This window comes from Galeopterus variegatus, unplaced genomic scaffold (assembly GCF_000696425.1).
Source record: "Galeopterus variegatus unplaced genomic scaffold, G_variegatus-3.0.2 Scaffold5054, whole genome shotgun sequence".
Classification (NCBI taxonomy): Eukaryota; Metazoa; Chordata; class Mammalia; order Dermoptera; family Cynocephalidae; genus Galeopterus; species Galeopterus variegatus.
In genome coordinates, this window is record NW_007731165.1 from 56,144 (window position 1) to 72,661 (window position 16,518).

At 47.5% G+C, this 16,518-nt stretch overlaps 1 protein-coding gene across 4 annotated transcripts in view; it reads right to left on the reverse strand.

Annotated features, from left to right (window-relative positions):
* Window positions 1-16,518, reverse strand: part of SPEN (spen family transcriptional repressor) — a 58,771-nt gene that overhangs the window by 1,236 nt on the left and 41,017 nt on the right. For 3 of the 4 annotated variants that reach the window (XM_008588830.1, XM_008588826.1, XM_008588829.1), the window contains 5 exons: window positions 3,569-11,738; window positions 2,467-2,979; window positions 2,090-2,284; window positions 1,604-1,762; window positions 14-1,163 (listed from right to left, as the gene is read on the reverse strand). In XM_008588830.1, the coding sequence (XP_008587052.1) occupies window positions 1,032-1,163; window positions 1,604-1,762; window positions 2,090-2,284; window positions 2,467-2,979; window positions 3,569-11,738 (9,169 nt within the window). In that variant the 3' untranslated portion in view covers window positions 14-1,031. Of the gene's footprint in view, window positions 1-13; window positions 1,164-1,603; window positions 1,763-2,089; window positions 2,285-2,466; window positions 2,980-3,568; window positions 11,739-16,518 lie in introns of those variants that run through there. The other variant, XM_008588827.1, reaches the window with a different exon arrangement.

Sequence of the window (16,518 nt, forward strand, 5' to 3'; positions counted from 1 at the left end):
CATTCACACGTGATGTGTTTTGTATTTTTTAATAAAGTTTGTAATCCAATGGACACACAAAACAAAACTGCGCTGAGAAAAACAGTTTCATAAATTAATAAGTGTTAGGAAGTTGCAGGAAGAGGTCAAGGTAATAGAAGAAGGGATTAGCCAGTCTTTTTGTACAGGTACTGTGTGACACTTCCACGTCGCGGGAGGGCCCGTGCTGTGACGAAGTGCACTTATACAAATGAGTGACAATACAAAGTCTGAGTATGAAAATAAGATTTTCTCTGAAAACACATTTTTGGCACAGATTAAAAAAAACGTATGTCGGGGGAATTTGATTTTAAGTCAGTATTATATATATTTATATATATATATTATATTTATATATACACACGTCCCAAGTTCTGCATATCCCACCAAGAAAGAAAATCCTTGTTTGCTTTTTGACTGTAAACTGTACATTCCGGTGAATCAGATGGTGGCAGCAGGAGAATTAAGAAAGGTGACACATCCAAATGAGCGAGGGGAAGAGGGGGGTGACCAAAAAACCCAATGAAATGTTCCTTGACCCCAAGGTTTCCACATAAGTTCGAAGTCCTGCATTAAAGTCTGCAGTATGTGTTCACATACACCAAGACATCCAGAGTGTCACAGCCTGTTTTCACTGTGCAAAAGTCCAAGTCACTAATTTAGTGCAAAGGCAGTTCTGTTTTCTTGTTTCTTAAAAACAAAAACAAACTAATTCCACGGCCCTGTTCCTTTTCCCCAAAAGAGGAGAGAGAAACCCAGCCCCAAGGTGTCTGCGAGTCCATCGGTGGTGGTCTGTCCTTGGGCTAAAGCATCATGTAAACATACAAGGTAGCAGCACCACTGCCTAGAGGAGGTCGATCTGACTGTGTCGGGCGGGCAGGAGGGAGGCTGGCCATTTGGCAGTGGAGCCTGTCCCCTTTGGCAGCTTCTTCCTCTGCCTGGCTGGGTTGTCCTGTTGTTTTTTTGCTGCAGAACCTCGGTAAAATACACCGAGGGTGTGACCACGCAGTGGCTCACACAGAGGCAATGACAATCATGAGGTGGGGAGAAATGCTGGAGATGCTGGCAAGGAGATCAGGGGCCAGACGAGACAGGTGACTCTCAGAGAATTCACAGGGTGGGAAGATCTGTAGCACATAGGCGGGCTGGAGAAGGATGAGAAAAGAAAGTAGAACCCTCTGTCTTCACCACCCCCCAAACTACATTTCCAACTGGGGGCCCTGAAGAGGTCCAACACGGAGGGCCAGGCTAGGTCAGTTTCCCAGCCAGCTAGCGTCTTGGTGACTAAGTCCGCCAGGAGAAAACAGGTGTCAGAAAACCATTAACGTGAATGAACCTCCAGGAACCCCTTGCAGAGCATGAAGCTCGAGAAAAGCTCCTGCCACCCTCAATGGTTCCCCTGAATCTGTCCAGGATGGGCAGTAGCAGCCCCTCCTGTACCCAGAACACCCTTTTTCCCACCTCCTCTGAAAACTCGTGGACTACTCTGGTTGGCACTGGTAATCCCTGCCACCAGAGGAGTCAGACCACCCACCCTAACCCAGCCCCACCTGTGCACGCACATGCAGAAGGACACCAGACCCACCTGATTGGAGCCAGGGTTGGGAACGTTGATGATCCCTGCTGCCTGCTTGGCCTGCAGGTAAGTGATGAAGGCAGCCTTGAGGGACTCGGTCTGGCTCACAACATCCTCTTGGTCACGGCCACAGGGCAGAGCCAGCAGCAGACAGTAATCTGTCTCCACCTGGGGCACAGAGGCCAGCTGTCAGTGACCAGGGCTTTCCTAGCCAAAACCAGCCCATGTCCAGCCTAGGGTATTATTCCACAAAACCCCCACTTCTGAGAAGACTTTAAAGTCTACGCTAATATTTGTTGAATTTAAAAAGCCTTGTTTCTGGGTCTAAAGGCAGTTTATACCCCCAAGTAGAAAAGAACATGCCTTTCATTGTACACTTCAAGAATACCATCACTGTGTCCCATGACACACCAGGGAGACAGGCTGGCAGGGGATCCCTACAACTTTCTTCCCCATGGGTGGGGCGGCTGCTCACCTGGGGCCCAAGGGTCTTACCGTCATCCTTCGGGCAACCCCTTCCAGCTGTGAGGCCTCCAGCCGCATCCTCTGGGCAATCCTCAGTGGGGGGCCTCCTTCAGACAGGGGCAGGGACCGATGTGCCAGGACATTGTTGCCAGAGACAAAGTGGAGCTGCACAGCAGCTGTGTCATTCTTGAGGGCCAGCAGGCCCTGCCACACGATGGGGTACTTCTGCTTATGGGGAAACAAATGGGAAGTGAGCTCCCAGCTGGAGAGCTGAGCCATGCTGGACATGGCTGTAGGCAGCAGCTTGCTGGGCGAAGTCAACTGGGGAATCTTGGGACAAAATTTGGGGACATTTAACATAGCACAAAATCTGGGGGACATTTGGGGTGGCCCCTGCCCATGCTTACCTTCAGAAGTTGAACCATATCCACAGGTCTCTGAGAAGTCAAGTGTGGAGAGGAATCCTGTTTAGGGGTTGGCTGGGCTTCTGTGTGCAGCAGAGCCAGTCCTGGTGGGGTGCTAGGGCCTGAGGTTGTGGGGACAAACAACGGCTGCTTTGGGGCAGCCTGAGTGGGAAGAGGGGCTGGGAGGTCAGGCTTCATGGAGACAGACACAGGAGAGGGGTAGGAAGTCTGGCCTGTTTCCACTTGCACCCTTTGCACTTGGGCGTGAGGCTCAGGGGGCCTGTTTGCAGGTACAATTGGGAGGCGAGGCTGCTCTACTCCTCCTGTCTGGGTCCCCTTTGCCTCCTGGGAGACCTGAGGCATCTTGCTGCTTGGGGACTGGCTGGGCTGGCTGAGTTGGGAGGGCTGGCAGGGTGGCACAGGCTGGGCAGGCTGTGTGGACTGCATAGGCTGGGCAGGCTGTGTAGACTGTGAGGGCTGAGTGGACTGCAAGGGCTCACCTTCAGGAGGAGGGCCCTGGAGTTGGGAAGGAAGGCAGAAGAACAGAGTCAGAGTCTGTTGTGAACAAGCCCGTCCCCAGTAAATGAGCTGGTGCATCACAGAGAAAGGGTCAGATGTGGGGTATCTCCTGTAAGTCAAGCTCGCTCTGCTCAGCTCCAGTGGTGCTGCTCTTGGGGATGTGTGTAAGAAGAGGTCACCTGTTACCTCCCTCCTCACCCCTGTAGGAAGAACCACAACTCCCACAATTTCCATGGAGAGCTCCTGCCCCATATCTGGAGCTCTCCTGACGTGATCTGACCCTTTTCTCTCTAAATTTAGAAAGCTCTTTAAATCCACGAAAAGGCCAACATGCTTTAGGGAGGATCTGACCGGTTCCTTTGTACCTCAACCACTACCTTGACTCAAGAGGCTGATTTCTTTTTTTTTGGCGGCTGGCCAGTATGGGGATTTGAACCCTTGCCCTTGGTGTTATCAGAATCCACTCTAAGCAACTGAGCTAAGCAGCCAGCCCTGAGGCTGATCTCTTAACACATCTTTGCTCCAAAGCCCTCTGAGGTCCCCAAGCTCAGGGCCAACAGCTTGCCGAGACACCTGGCTTTCTCACCTGAGCAGGAGTCTTGGTCCGGGAAGGCAGGCCAACTGAGGAAGCAGCAGGAAACTGTGTGTGTGTGAGCTGAGCCGGGGCATGGTAGGTGCGAATGTCACCGTATCTGTACTCTTGAAACAGCTCCCCACTAGAGTGCACAATCTGTACCCCGTGAGTCACCACCACCGGGGGGGTCAGGGGCAGACCCTGGAGCTGGTTGCTGGGTGTGACCGTGAGGATGCGGGCCTCACTGTGAGGGGCAGGTGCAGGAGCAGGAGCTGCTTTGGCATCTGACATCTTGGCAGCTTCTTTCCCTGGCTGCTGAGGGGCCTTGCTGGCCGGCGGCACTTTCACCACCCCGTCTGCTGCCCTGGGCTGCTCGCTGACTGCCGTCACATGTGGGTGCACCATGATCCTCACGTCCCGGGGCACAGTGTACGGGTGTAACCGGTACTCAGACTGCATGACCAGCACCTCTGACTGCACAGGGGCTGCGGCCCGAGCAACAGGGAGGTGATAATGCACTTCCTCCTCAGGAGGGTGCTGGGAGGCCAGAGCAGGCACCCCAGCTGTTGCTGGCTGGGGTGTTCCAGCATGCTGTGGGGCCCTGGCCTCTATCTGCTGGGGCTGCAGGGGGGCCCGAGGAGTGTGCAGTGTCTCTGGCCGGATGCTGTAGGTGATGCTGGGCAGTGTGGGTGTGTTCATCCTCACCTCGCCCTGGGACAAGTGGCTGAGAGACACAGTCTGAGTGATGCTATGAGGTGGCATGATGACTGACTGCTCTGGGTGTATGCTGGAGATAAACTGAGGCACTGGGATGCCTGCAGCCAGCATGACAGTGGCATTGGTAGAAAGAGCTGTGGATGTGGTGCTGCTGGGGTGGCACGCCCTCGGGAATGGCGATGGTACAGGCCCACTGGGTCGAGGGGAATGTGCGTCTGGTTTTGTGGCTGCCAAGTGGGAGGCAGTTCGATCTGTTGGGGTGCTGGGCCCCGAGCTGACGTGGTTCACTTCTGCAGGCAGTTTGCTGGGCAGAGCAGGAGGGTGGTGAGGTGTGAGAGTGGACCCAAGGTTAGCCGGCTGCAGGACCTTGGTCTCTATTTTGAGGGTGACAGGATCAGCGAGCTTTTTATTAGTGGTGACTATGCTTGGGGTAAGGACCAGCTGGTTGTGAACCAGCACTGGGGGTGTGTTTATGCCCTGGGTGAGAACCTTCACTGTGCCACCCTGAGTGACAGGTGTGGACACAGAGAGGTGAATGGGCTCGGGCTTCTCCAAGGATGGACGATCGGCCTTAACAGATGAAATCACAGGAGATGCATTATACGTCTGGGCAGTCAGTACCAGAGTAGAATGGGTGGCCACGTTTGCATAGCCTGAAGGGGCCTGAGGACCTTTGGGCAGAGGCTGTGATGATGTGACAGAATCAGGTTTGACCTGGGACTTGGACACTGACTGCTGAAATTCAATGTCCATTGCACTCGCCGGCGGGATCTGGCTAATCTTGGCACTGATCCGCTGTGGGCCTTCAGTCTTCTGCCCAGAATAGCTCAGGAGCACGACCCCTTCTGAAGTGTTCACACGCAGTCCTGCACCAGAGCTTGTGTCTGCTGGACGATCGTCAATCACAGACATAGACCCAGGGTGGAACCGACTGTTTTCATTAGTGCTCGATCTCTGTTTGCATTTGGCTGAAGGTGCAATCACTGCACCTGCCATAGTCACTGTGCCTGTTGTGGCAGTCACACCACCAGATGCAACAGTCACTGCCCCTGCTGCAACTGTCACTGCTCCCGTGGCAGTATTCACTGCTCCCGTGGCGGCATTCACTGCACCCGTGGCTGCATTCACCATGCCTGCTGCTGCGTTCACTGTGCCCACTGTGGCATTCACTGGTGTGGTGAGAACATTCACTGGCCCCGTGAGAACATTCACAGGTCCCTTCAAGACATTCACGGACCCAGCAGGGGTGCTCACCAAACCTTTCAGCGTGGCCACTGAGCCCTTCACAGGTCCTTTCAGGGCATTCACTGGGACCAGGGAGACATTCACCAGGCCAGTGAGGGCACTCACAAGGCCGGTCAGGGTTTGAGGAGCTGGTTTTGCCAGGGTGATCTTTTGAGAATTCTCCAAATCAATGCTGACAGGCATCCGGCTAATAACAGAAGTAATTTTGGGAGCAATGACTGGGGCCACCTTTTCTTTGTCGGTGGCTACTGGAACCTCTGAGGCCTGTGTGTCGGAAGTGTTTGTTATTAGAGTTGCTGCTTTTTCTTCTAAAACAGGCTTTTTAGATTCAACTGGAGGAGGTGGTGCTTCCTGCAGGCAAGGGGCAGCACTGACAGGCTCTGCAATGGCTGTGGTGACACTTGTGGAAGTGATGCCTGTGGCAGAGACATATTTGGGGTCCATGAGGATCTTCCTCAGTGTACTGGAGCTGGTGTTGATGTCAGAGGCCTTTGTGTCTGGGGGAAGAGCTGGAGACGGAGTAGACTGAGCCCGCGGCTCCTCCTGCCTTGTGATCCATTCCGTTACCTTAGTAGGGGAGCTCTGGTGTGGGATCCCCCCAGAGGTGACAGGGGGTGGGAGCTTTGCTGCAGTTACAGAAGGAAGTGTGGGTGTGGGTATGCTGGAGTCGCTGGGTGGGGTCACTGGATCACTTTCAATGATCGAATGCACCTTGAACCTGGCTTGAGGCTCATCATCCACCGGTGCTGGCTGAGAAGGAGGGGGAAAGTCTGGGAACACAGATACTTTGGTTGGGGTTTTTTCTTCAACAGTCCTTTCTTGGGACAAATTCTCCATGGATGGGGTCTTGCTTGAGTCAGAAGCACATGACTGAGGAGGAGTGGAATGGGGCTTTTCACTCTGCTTTTCTTCCTGTGGAGTTTCTGGGAGTTGTACCGTCATCCCCTCATTGGCAGCAGGACTCTTGCTTTGAGCTTGGTCAGATTCGGAGACGTGGGTCTCTGCAGCAGCCCCCACTCTCTTGATATTCCGTTTGCGCCGTGATCGGGTTGTCTTCTGGCGCCCTTTGTCTTTCCGAACAAGAACAACTTCAGCTTCTTTTGACCCTTTGGCTTCTTGCACTGGGTGGGAGATTTCACTGCTATTCCCTCTGGCTTCCTTGGTATCTGCTGGTCCTGCTGAGGAGTCAGGGGCACTGACTGGTGGCCCAGAAGATTCTGTTGCAGCATCAGTCTCTAAGATGCCAGACACAGCCTCGTTGGTCTCGGGCTCCATTCCTTCCTCAGGAGGCTGCAGCTCTTGTGCATGGGGCTGCAGGTCTGTCTGAGATTCTGTAGGATAAGGTGGAGGTGCTGGGAAGTTTTCTGGCTCCCCAGAAATGTCATTGATGATGGAGCCAATGGCCGCAGCCAGCTCTGTCTCACTTGCTTGGTGTGTAGGCTTGTCCCTGTCCTCTGTGGCAACGCCCTCTGGTGCATCTGTGCCTGCTGCCTTGAAAGCTGCAGAGGCAGAGGTCTCAGTGAGCTTCGCGATGTTCTCCACAGCCTGTTCCAGCTCCATCTGCTTGGCTAATTGAGTGGCTTCAGGGGACAGCTTAGAGGCAGACATCTCTTCCTTCTCTGGTTCCTTGTCCGGATCAACTGGATCATTTTCCAACTGGGATGATGAACTACCCTCCTTCTGGGGACTCTCGTTTTTCTCAGGGGAAACTGCCACAAGCCCAGCTTCCCTCTCCCCTGCCTGCTCCACATCCCCCACGGCCACACTGGAACTGACAGTAGCATCCACGGTTTTCAGACTTGCAGATTTGTCTACTGCTGACCTAGAGTTTCGAGATCTTCCTCTCTTTTTGGAGTTTTTTTCAGGTGTTGGTTTCTTGTCCACCGCTTCAGCAGGGGGAGTTCCAGGGGAGTTTTTGTCTGTGCTGGCTTCTCTTCTATCGCGTTTCTGCTCACCTGCTGCTGCTTCTTTATCGGCCTTGGGTTTTGTATTTTCTTTCACATTTATTTGGGGACCCTCAGTGGCAGCCTCCACTGATGGACATTCGGCATCAACTTTTGGTTCACTTTTCCCTCTTTTCCCGTGGGGGCCACCAACAGCTGCCGACTTCTGCGATCGAGGGGATCTCCATCCCTCCGCTGGCTTGAGTGTTTCTGCAGGTTCTCTGGCCTCGTTCTCGTCTTCCTCATCAGCTCGACGGCGTGTTTTCGGAGGCCTTCCCCTTCTGGGGGTGGTGGGAACTGCCACAGCCTCCTGAAGCTCTCGCTCCAGTCTCTTCCTGGTCACTCGTGGTTGCTCGACAGGCTCTTTGACTGGAGAGCGGCTTTCATGGTCGCCCATGGTTGCATAAACACTCCTCACGTTCCGGCGCCTTGTTCGGCTGAGAGGCAAACTTGGTTCAGGGTGTTCAGTGTCCCCAGCAGAGTTTTTAGACGCAGTCCTTGTAATCTTCTCCGCCTCCATCTTCAACTCTAAAAGCTTCTGTGCTTCTCCCCGAGGAGAACTGGACCTCTTCAGCTTTTCCCGGTCTATTCTCTCACTCTTCCTTGTGACAGGCTTCTCCACAATACTTACTGCAGCTGCCTGAACTGGGGTCTTGGAACGCTTACTTTTGTTTGGCTTTTTATCTTTTGCAGCAACTGGAGGATCAGCCTCTGAGTTTTCAGAAGCTTGAGGCTGAACTTCAGGAACAACTTCAGCTTTTTCATTTGCATCAGGCTCAACGTTAGGAGCTGAGTCAGGCTTTTCTGCTTTGGGTTCATTGGCTTCCTCACACTTCTGAGTCGGTTTTGAAGGTGGCTGGGAACTGTCAGGTTCTGGATCTACATTACTCTGTACCTGGGAAAATGAGGCCCCAGGAGTTGGAGGCTTGGCGTCCAGATGAGGCTGCTGGTCAACTGAAGAACTTTCTTCAGAAACTGAAGGAGTCACGGCAGCATCTTTACTGGTGTCCACTCCTGGGGGCAAGTCTGCTTGTTCAGATTGTTCCACAGGGAGAGTACACAGGTCAGACACAGGTTTTGCTTCTTCTGATGTGGAGGTTGGCTCTACAGACTTTTCTTCTGGTATTGAAGGCACCTCTACTGGTTTCTCACTAGTCATCTTCTCTAGTGCTGACGATGCTGATTCTGGAGTCACAACTGTGACACTAGAAGGCCCAACTGAAGATGCAGTTTTCATTTCTGACTCTTTATTCTCAGTAGCAGAGTCTGGGGTCTTGGGATGATTCTCTGTATCTTCCTGTTTCTCAGCCTCTTTGGGTTTTTGGTCTTTTTCTTTTTCTTTCTGTTGCATGCGTGTGAGCTCCATAAATCTGCTATGGAATAGGACTACTGGCTCTTGAACTAAATCAGCTGTGCTGTTTGCTCCATCAGATGTTTGCCTTCCATATAATCTGCCAGAAATGAAGTCAGATTCTTCATCTTTTCTCTCTAGATGCTGCAATCGCTTGGAATCTTGTTCAAAGATTGAGCTGTGTAAAAAACGAGAAGCAAATAATTCTTGCCTTTCCTGCTCTTCTTCTTTATGATCATCTTTTTTATCATCCATCTTCCCTTCTGAATCAGTCCTAATTTTCTTCTTTTTCATGTACCAGGATGGAATAGGTCTTGGAGCAGAGTCAACCTTTTCTTTATCTTTGTTGTTTCGAAAATTAGCAAATCGGGAGTCCCAATCAAGAAAAGACCAATTTTCTTCTCGAGATGAAGAGAGGGATTTAGCTCTTTCAAGCAAAGCTTTAGTGTCCGGTGTGATTGTCTTATCCAATGCAAAAGAATAAAATTTGTTCCTTTCTAAAGAACTAGAAAGTCTTTCATCTCGCTCACGTAGTTTATCTTCTCTGTCCCTCAATAAAAAAGATAATCGAGAACTTTCACATAATGCAGAGGCCCTGGGTGAGTGGGATTTGTGTTCACCATCTTCATCAGAATCAGAAGGCACCTCGCCAGGTTCCAGATCTCGTACAGACCTCTTTCGAAGGCTGTCTCTCTTAATTATACTGTTTGGGAAACTCACATCAAATCTGCTGGCATCTTGTTTCATTTGAGAGTCCCAACGATTTAATTCATCTTCAGAATTCAAGACAGATAGCTTTATTTTGGCCATGTCTGCCATCTGTTCTCTCCTGCTAGAATCATAAGGATTAAATTTTAAGGACTCTTCTCTGACTGTTATATTAGAATAGGGAAGACCTTTTTCGTCTCCTTTAGGAGATCCTTTTACTGACAGTAACCTAGGGGAGCCTATGGGATCATCATCTTCATGGAAGGAACCAAGACGAATACTGGGAGAACAACCAGTCCTTTCAGAATCTTCACTGATTTGGCGTGAACTTCTGTAATTCCTCTCTCTCTTGGTGCAGATATCAAAATCTACATGATCCATCCTTCTCTTTTTGCTGGGAGGCGAATCATCGGTGACATCTTGAGGGGGTTTGCCTACCTCGTGAACAAGGCTCCTTCTTTCATATTCATCTACATCTTTTTTAGGACTGCCAAATTTCTCAGACTTGGCTATTTCCATCTCCATCTGCTGTTTTCTACGACTCTGCTCCATTTGTTTTCGGTAACTCTGCGTGTAATCAATGTCAATGCCAATTTTTTCTTCAGTATTTACTGAATGTGGTTTCTCTTGTCCTGACTTACGTTCAGGTGTTTCACCACGAAGACTGCAACAGTTTTTCCTAATATCCTCTCTTTCTGATCCTTGATCATCTAATAGCTGCAGCTGTTTAAGTTGTGGTTTTGAGGGAATGGGCTTTTTAGATTGGATTTCTTGGTTTTCCACTGACTCACCTGCTGGTTCTCCTAGTCTTGCTTGTAGGTCTGAGTTGGGCCTTGAGCCAGACCCACCAGAAATACTGGCAAGCTCTTGACAGTCTTTGGGGCTGGGAACAGTATTAAGTCTGTCCAGTTTGATTTTTTTAGCTTCTCTTTTAAGAATTTCTTTCCTCACAGGCTTTCTTTCGGGCTCTCCTTCCCTCAGCAGAATGACATCTCTAGATGACACCTCAGGCTGCTTTTTTAAAAGCCCCCGAGAATCCTCCATCTCTGGACTGCTTTTCTTGACTTCTGATTTTTGCCTTTCTACTTTCAAATTGGAATCTGCAAAACGCCTTTTCCTTGCTTCCAGCTTCTCCAGATCCACAGCATTTACCCCATCAGCAGCCTGCTCTGGTTTCAGGTGCTTCCTGGGCTTAAGCTTGCCTTCCTTATCTACCACTTCAATGTGGCTTGAAAGTCCCTTTTCCTTTGTCACTTTCACTCTAACAGATTCCAGTTTAGACAAGTCAGATTTTGCAGGCTCACTATGAGAGACCTGAAGTTTTTGATCCAGGGCATTAGACTTGACAGTGTCATTATCAAGCTTGGCTTTCAGCTTTTCCATAGGAGTGTGGTCTATAACCTTTCCCTCTTTTTCTTTCACTCGAGTCAAAACCACACAAGGCATGAGTTCTAGGCGGTTTTTTGCTATTCCTTCTTTGTCAGCTTTCTCTCTGCTCAGTTTATTAGAACTCCTTGGTTTTTCAGGACTCTGTTCTCTCTCATTTTCTTGGTCTGTTTCTGAAGATTGAGAACTAGGGGAATGAACTTTTCCTTTTCGTTTCTGCTTGTCGGTTTTGTCCTTTTCCACTTTTTCCTTCCGTATTAAGCGTCTGTCTCTCTCCATTCTGTCAGGATCAAAAGTTCGTTCTTTATCTGTCTTTTCATTTTTTGTATAGCGCTCCAAACGAGATTTGTCAAGCTTTTCATATCTTGGAGGGGACAGTGAGCTACAGCTGCCACTCCGGTCTGAGGATCGGCTATAAAGCCTCCTCTCAGAATCACTTGGCAACCTCTCTGACTGTGAGGGAGATGCTCCAGGACTCTGTGGACGTCGCAAGTGAACTGGACTCTGACTTCGTTCAATTGGCCTCCTCTCATGGTCTCTGTCCCGGTCAGACTCAAATCTTTCACGTTCTCTTTCTCGTTCCCTTTGCCTATAACTGTATTCCCGAATATCCTGTTCATAAGGATCATTCCTATAATCCCTGTATTCTCGAGGATCATCATAATATCGTGATTCATAGTAGTCTCCTTGGTAAGTTTCCCATTCTGAGTAAAATTCTCTCCCTCGAGCTGGATAGTCCCGTCTGGAATCCTCAGGATATGTGCCTGGAGTACGAACATTCTCATAATATGTACGATCCTGGTTATAGTCATAGGATCCCCTTCGTTCCTCTCTGCCAAAAAATAAAAAACATTATATTAGTTCTTTTGTTTCCTCATCGCTTATGCATTATCCTGTTTCTAAAAATCTCTAACATTGGGCCGGCCTGGTGGCGCACTGGAGAGTGCGCTGCTTGGGAGCGTGGCGGCACTCCCGCCGAGGGTTCGGATCCCATGTGGAGACCAGTTCCCACTCACTAGCTGAGCGTGGTGCGGGCGCGACACCGAGGGTTGCGATCCCGTTACTGGTCAGTAAAAAAGACAAAAAGGAAAAAAAAAAATCTTTCCAACTATGTGACCTATACACCTCTATCTCAATTCACAATTTAAAAAAATAGAGCGTGCTGCTTGGGAGCACGGCGGCGCTCCCGCCGAGGGTTCGGATCCCATGTGGAGACCAGTTCCCACTCACTAGCTGAGCGTGGTGCGGGCGCGACACCGAGGGTTGCGATCCCGTTACTGGTCAGTAAAAAAGACAAAAAGGAAAAAAAAAAAATCTCTAACATTAATCATTTGTTAAATGATTAAATTGTAGTTAGCTGTCCAATTAAACAACCACTCATGTGTAGCTACTGAGCACTTGAAATTTGGCTAGTCCAAATTGATATGGAGTATAAAATTCAGATTTTGTAGACTTGTTTTAAAAAAAACAAAACAGAAAAAAACCCTTGGCTGGCTGGTCAGCTTAGCTGGTTAGAGCACAACCTTGTAACACCAAGGGCAAGGGTTTGGATACCCGAATCAGCCAGCCACCAAAAAAAACACTCAATAATTTATTTAGACTGATTATATATGCTGAAACAATATTTTAGACATATTGAGTCGAATAAAATTAATTTCATATTTTCTTCTTACTGTTTAACACAGCTACTAGAAAATTTAAAATCACATATGTAACTTGCATTATGTTTCTTTGTAGTGGTTCAGCCCTTTTTCTTATTCTTTTGGTAACTCAGGTATAGTGACAGACACTAGTTATTAAATGGTATCACATCCCCACATTTCTAAGTCTTTCATAATTACTTTTCTACCAAAAGATATTCTTAACCACAAAACTTGGGAAATAATGGATAATATGCACTGTTTGAAAAAATGGATAAATATTTTCATTAAAATCTTTCCAACTAGAAAAAAAAAAATCTTTCCAACTATGTGACCTATACACCTCTATCTCAATTCACAATTTAAAAAAATACTTGGGGGACTACTTCAGCTCTCTAAGCTCAATCTCCTCACTTGTAAAATGATAACACCTTTTCCTTATTAGATTCTTAAGAAGATTAAGATAACATATGTAAAAACCTTCATAGCATAATTCTAAACACACACTTGACCCTCAGTAAATGTCACTTTCCCCAAACTGTCAACTAACAACAAATCAGGGACGGCTACAAGCACTATGGGAGGACTCCTCAATTGTAAGGGAACTTGCCATGGGTTTTTTCCCAAAGACCTCACCAGTGCATTCAAAATAGGATTAAACTTACACAAAAGAACACATATGTCATACAAAATTAAATACATCTGTATCAAGGCCAATCAATTCCTTCATTGTCGTTCATTCTCAAAAACTGTTATTCTCGGGCCGGCCCAGTGGTGCACTGCTACAGTGCGCCGCTTGGGAGCGTGGCGGCACTCCCGCTGAGGGTTCGGATCCCACATACAGACCGGTTCCCGCTCACTGGCTGAGCGAGGGGCGGGCGCAGCACCGAGGGCTGCAATCCCGTTGCCGGTCCCAGTCCGGTACGGGCGCGACACTGAGGGTTGCGGTCCGTTGCCGGACACGAGAAAAGACAAAAAGGGAAAAAAAAAAAAAACAAAAAACTGTTATTCTCTCACATAGGTAGGGCTTGCTCATTCTAGACAGTATTGCCATTCGCAGCTCACCAAAAGAAACACGACGAAACTAGAACTTAGGCCCCCTAAAGGCACAAGTTTTGTCATCTTGGCCAGAATTTCTCTAGCTTTTATAACAGTGCTTGGCTCATAGCAGGCATTCAAATATTTGTTGAAAGAATGAACTTTAGAAAAATATGTCAAAGCTGTCACTAGGTGATATTCTAACCTCTTTGAACAGCAAATGAAGCATCTAGACTGAACATGCAAACACTGGAAGCATCAATAACACATTATATGTATTTATACAAAACTGATCTATCATATTTGGTTTAAATGGATTCAAGATGATCCTTCAGTAGCTCCATAGATATCAGATTCTTCACCTAAATACCGACCAGCCATTTTGTAAATAAATGTTACTAGGCATGAAATTAGGTTAGTTTAACATTACCACCATAAATACATACTCCAAGGAGGTATCATTTTCCTGTGAATATATTATATGTTTTCTAATATTATAAAGTGAATAACACACCTAGAATGGTCACTAGTTTCTTGCTCATATTAATAGTAGGCCTGAGTCATATTTTAAAAGTACAACATGCAGATATTTTTATTTTTTTCCTTTTTTTTTTTTTTTTTTCTTTTTTTTTTTTTTTTTTCTTTTTTTTTTTTTTTTTTCTTTTTTTTTTTTTTTTTTTACTGACCGGCAACGGGATCGCAACCCTCGGCAGAATGGTCACTAGTTTCTTGCTCATATTAATAGTAGGCCTGAGTCATATTTTAAAAGTACAACATGCGGATATTTTTATTTTTTTCCTTTTTTTTTTTTTTTTTGTTTTTTTTACTGACCGGCAACGGGATCGCAACCCTCGGCAGAATGGTCACTAGTTTCTTGCTCATATTAATAGTAGGCCTGAGTCATATTTTAAAAGTACAACATGCGGATATTTTTATTTTTTTCCTTTTTTTTTTTTTTTTTGTTTTTTTTACTGACCGGCAACGGGATCGCAACCCTCGGCAGAATGGTCACTAGTTTCTTGCTCATATTAATAGTAGGCCTGAGTCATATTTTAAAAGTACAACATGCGGATATTTTTATTTTTTTCCTTTTTTTTTTTTTTTTTGTTTTTTTTACTGACCGGCAACGGGATCGCAACCCTCGGTGTTGCGCCCGCACCACGCTCAGCCAGTGAGCGGGAACCAGTCTCCACATGGGATCCGAACCCTCGGCGGGAGCGCCGCCGTGCTCCCAAGCAGCACGCTCTCCAGTGCGCCACCGGGCCGGCCCAACATGCAGATATTTTTAAAACCAAGCAAACTAAAACTATATTCAAACATATGAAAAATGTAGAAGTCAGAGGTGTATGTGTAAACATTTGTGCTGGAGCACAGTTCAGTTTAATAAATACTTATTTTGCTGGGCCCTATCACAAAAAGAAATGAGCAATCCATCCTGCTCTCAAGGAACTCAACAACTTACACAGGGGACAGCACAGCTGAGCACTTGGACCATGGCAGGGGTATATGCAGGGACACTGAGAAACTGCAAAAAGTCAGGTTTGGAGAGAACTCTGTTTACATAACTGCACAATATCCAAACTGCCATAAGTAGATGGAAAAATCATCTAAATCATAAGTGACCCTGCAAATTCATCTTGAGAATCACTTTGCTAAAGTGTAAAGCTCAATGCACTAGCATGTAGGAACCCTTGGTTTATCCCCAGCCCAACCACTTAGTAACCTGTGACAACAAAAGTCATCTGATCTTCAGTTCCCTCCGTAAAATGGGACAGCAGTGATGGCCAGACCCTCCTAAGAGATCAAATGAAATCCTAGTTTGTAAGTGGCAAAGCCCTATGCAAACAGAGTTATTTGCATTCCTAAACATTCCTTATCAGTAGAGGTAAAGCCCTTTTTTTCATTTACACATCAATTATTCAGTGGGGTGACTTCTTTCCGCTCCATGGAAAAAGCAAAGATCCTCAAGTGCTACTGCAAGGGATGTTTCCATAGGCATTGCCATCTGAAACCAGATGAGGCAAATCTGAGTCACAGAGAAGTCCCACACCCTCTTGCTTCCTACATTAGGAGATAAATGCCACTTGACAGGGATAAATGATCATGAGAAAGAACCAAAGAACAAAGCTAGAGCCAGATCATCGCTAAATGAGTGAATTTTTAGTAGTAATATAAAAAAATTAACACCCACACTACATTATCCAACCCTCACAAGAAACTGTTCTTTTAAAAATATTTAATGTACACACAGAGGATTTTAATGGACTTTTTATGTCTTAGGTGCAAGAGGGCCTCCAACACACTTTCCATGCACTCATGGGTAAGAATTCCTGTAAGCACTTGATAGTATTAACAATGACTTCAAACTGCTACATGGGGAGCCAGGATCAAGAACTGTTTTTCTCTCCCAATAGACACATACATTCTCTTGCATGTGCACACACAATCTCACACCTGCTCTCACTCTTACACACACGTGAGAATGAGATAGAAAGTCCGTCTGGACAGACTGTTCTAACTAGAGGTTTGTTGATTTTTGATCTTTTCAGTTTAGATTCTGATTTACTAATGAGAAACCATAAAACCTGACAAGTTTGATCTTTTGAGAATTTGGCCGTGCGGGACATTTTTCATTTAAAAACCTCCAAGTATTCAATAAGTACTGCACAACATTCCACTAGGAAATGACTTGAAGAGATATATACTTTCAATGATTTAAACAAAAATGAAATGGCAAGAAGAGGTAGTAGAGGGGCCGGCCCGGTGGTGCACTGCTACGGTGCACTGCTACAGTGCGCTGCTTGGGAGCGCGGCGGCGCTCCCGCCGAGGGTTCGGATCCCACAGACAGACTGGTTCCCGCTCGCGGGCTGAGCGAGGTGCGGGCGCGGCGCGGAGGGTTGTGATCCCGTTGCCAGTCCCGGTCCGGTACGGGC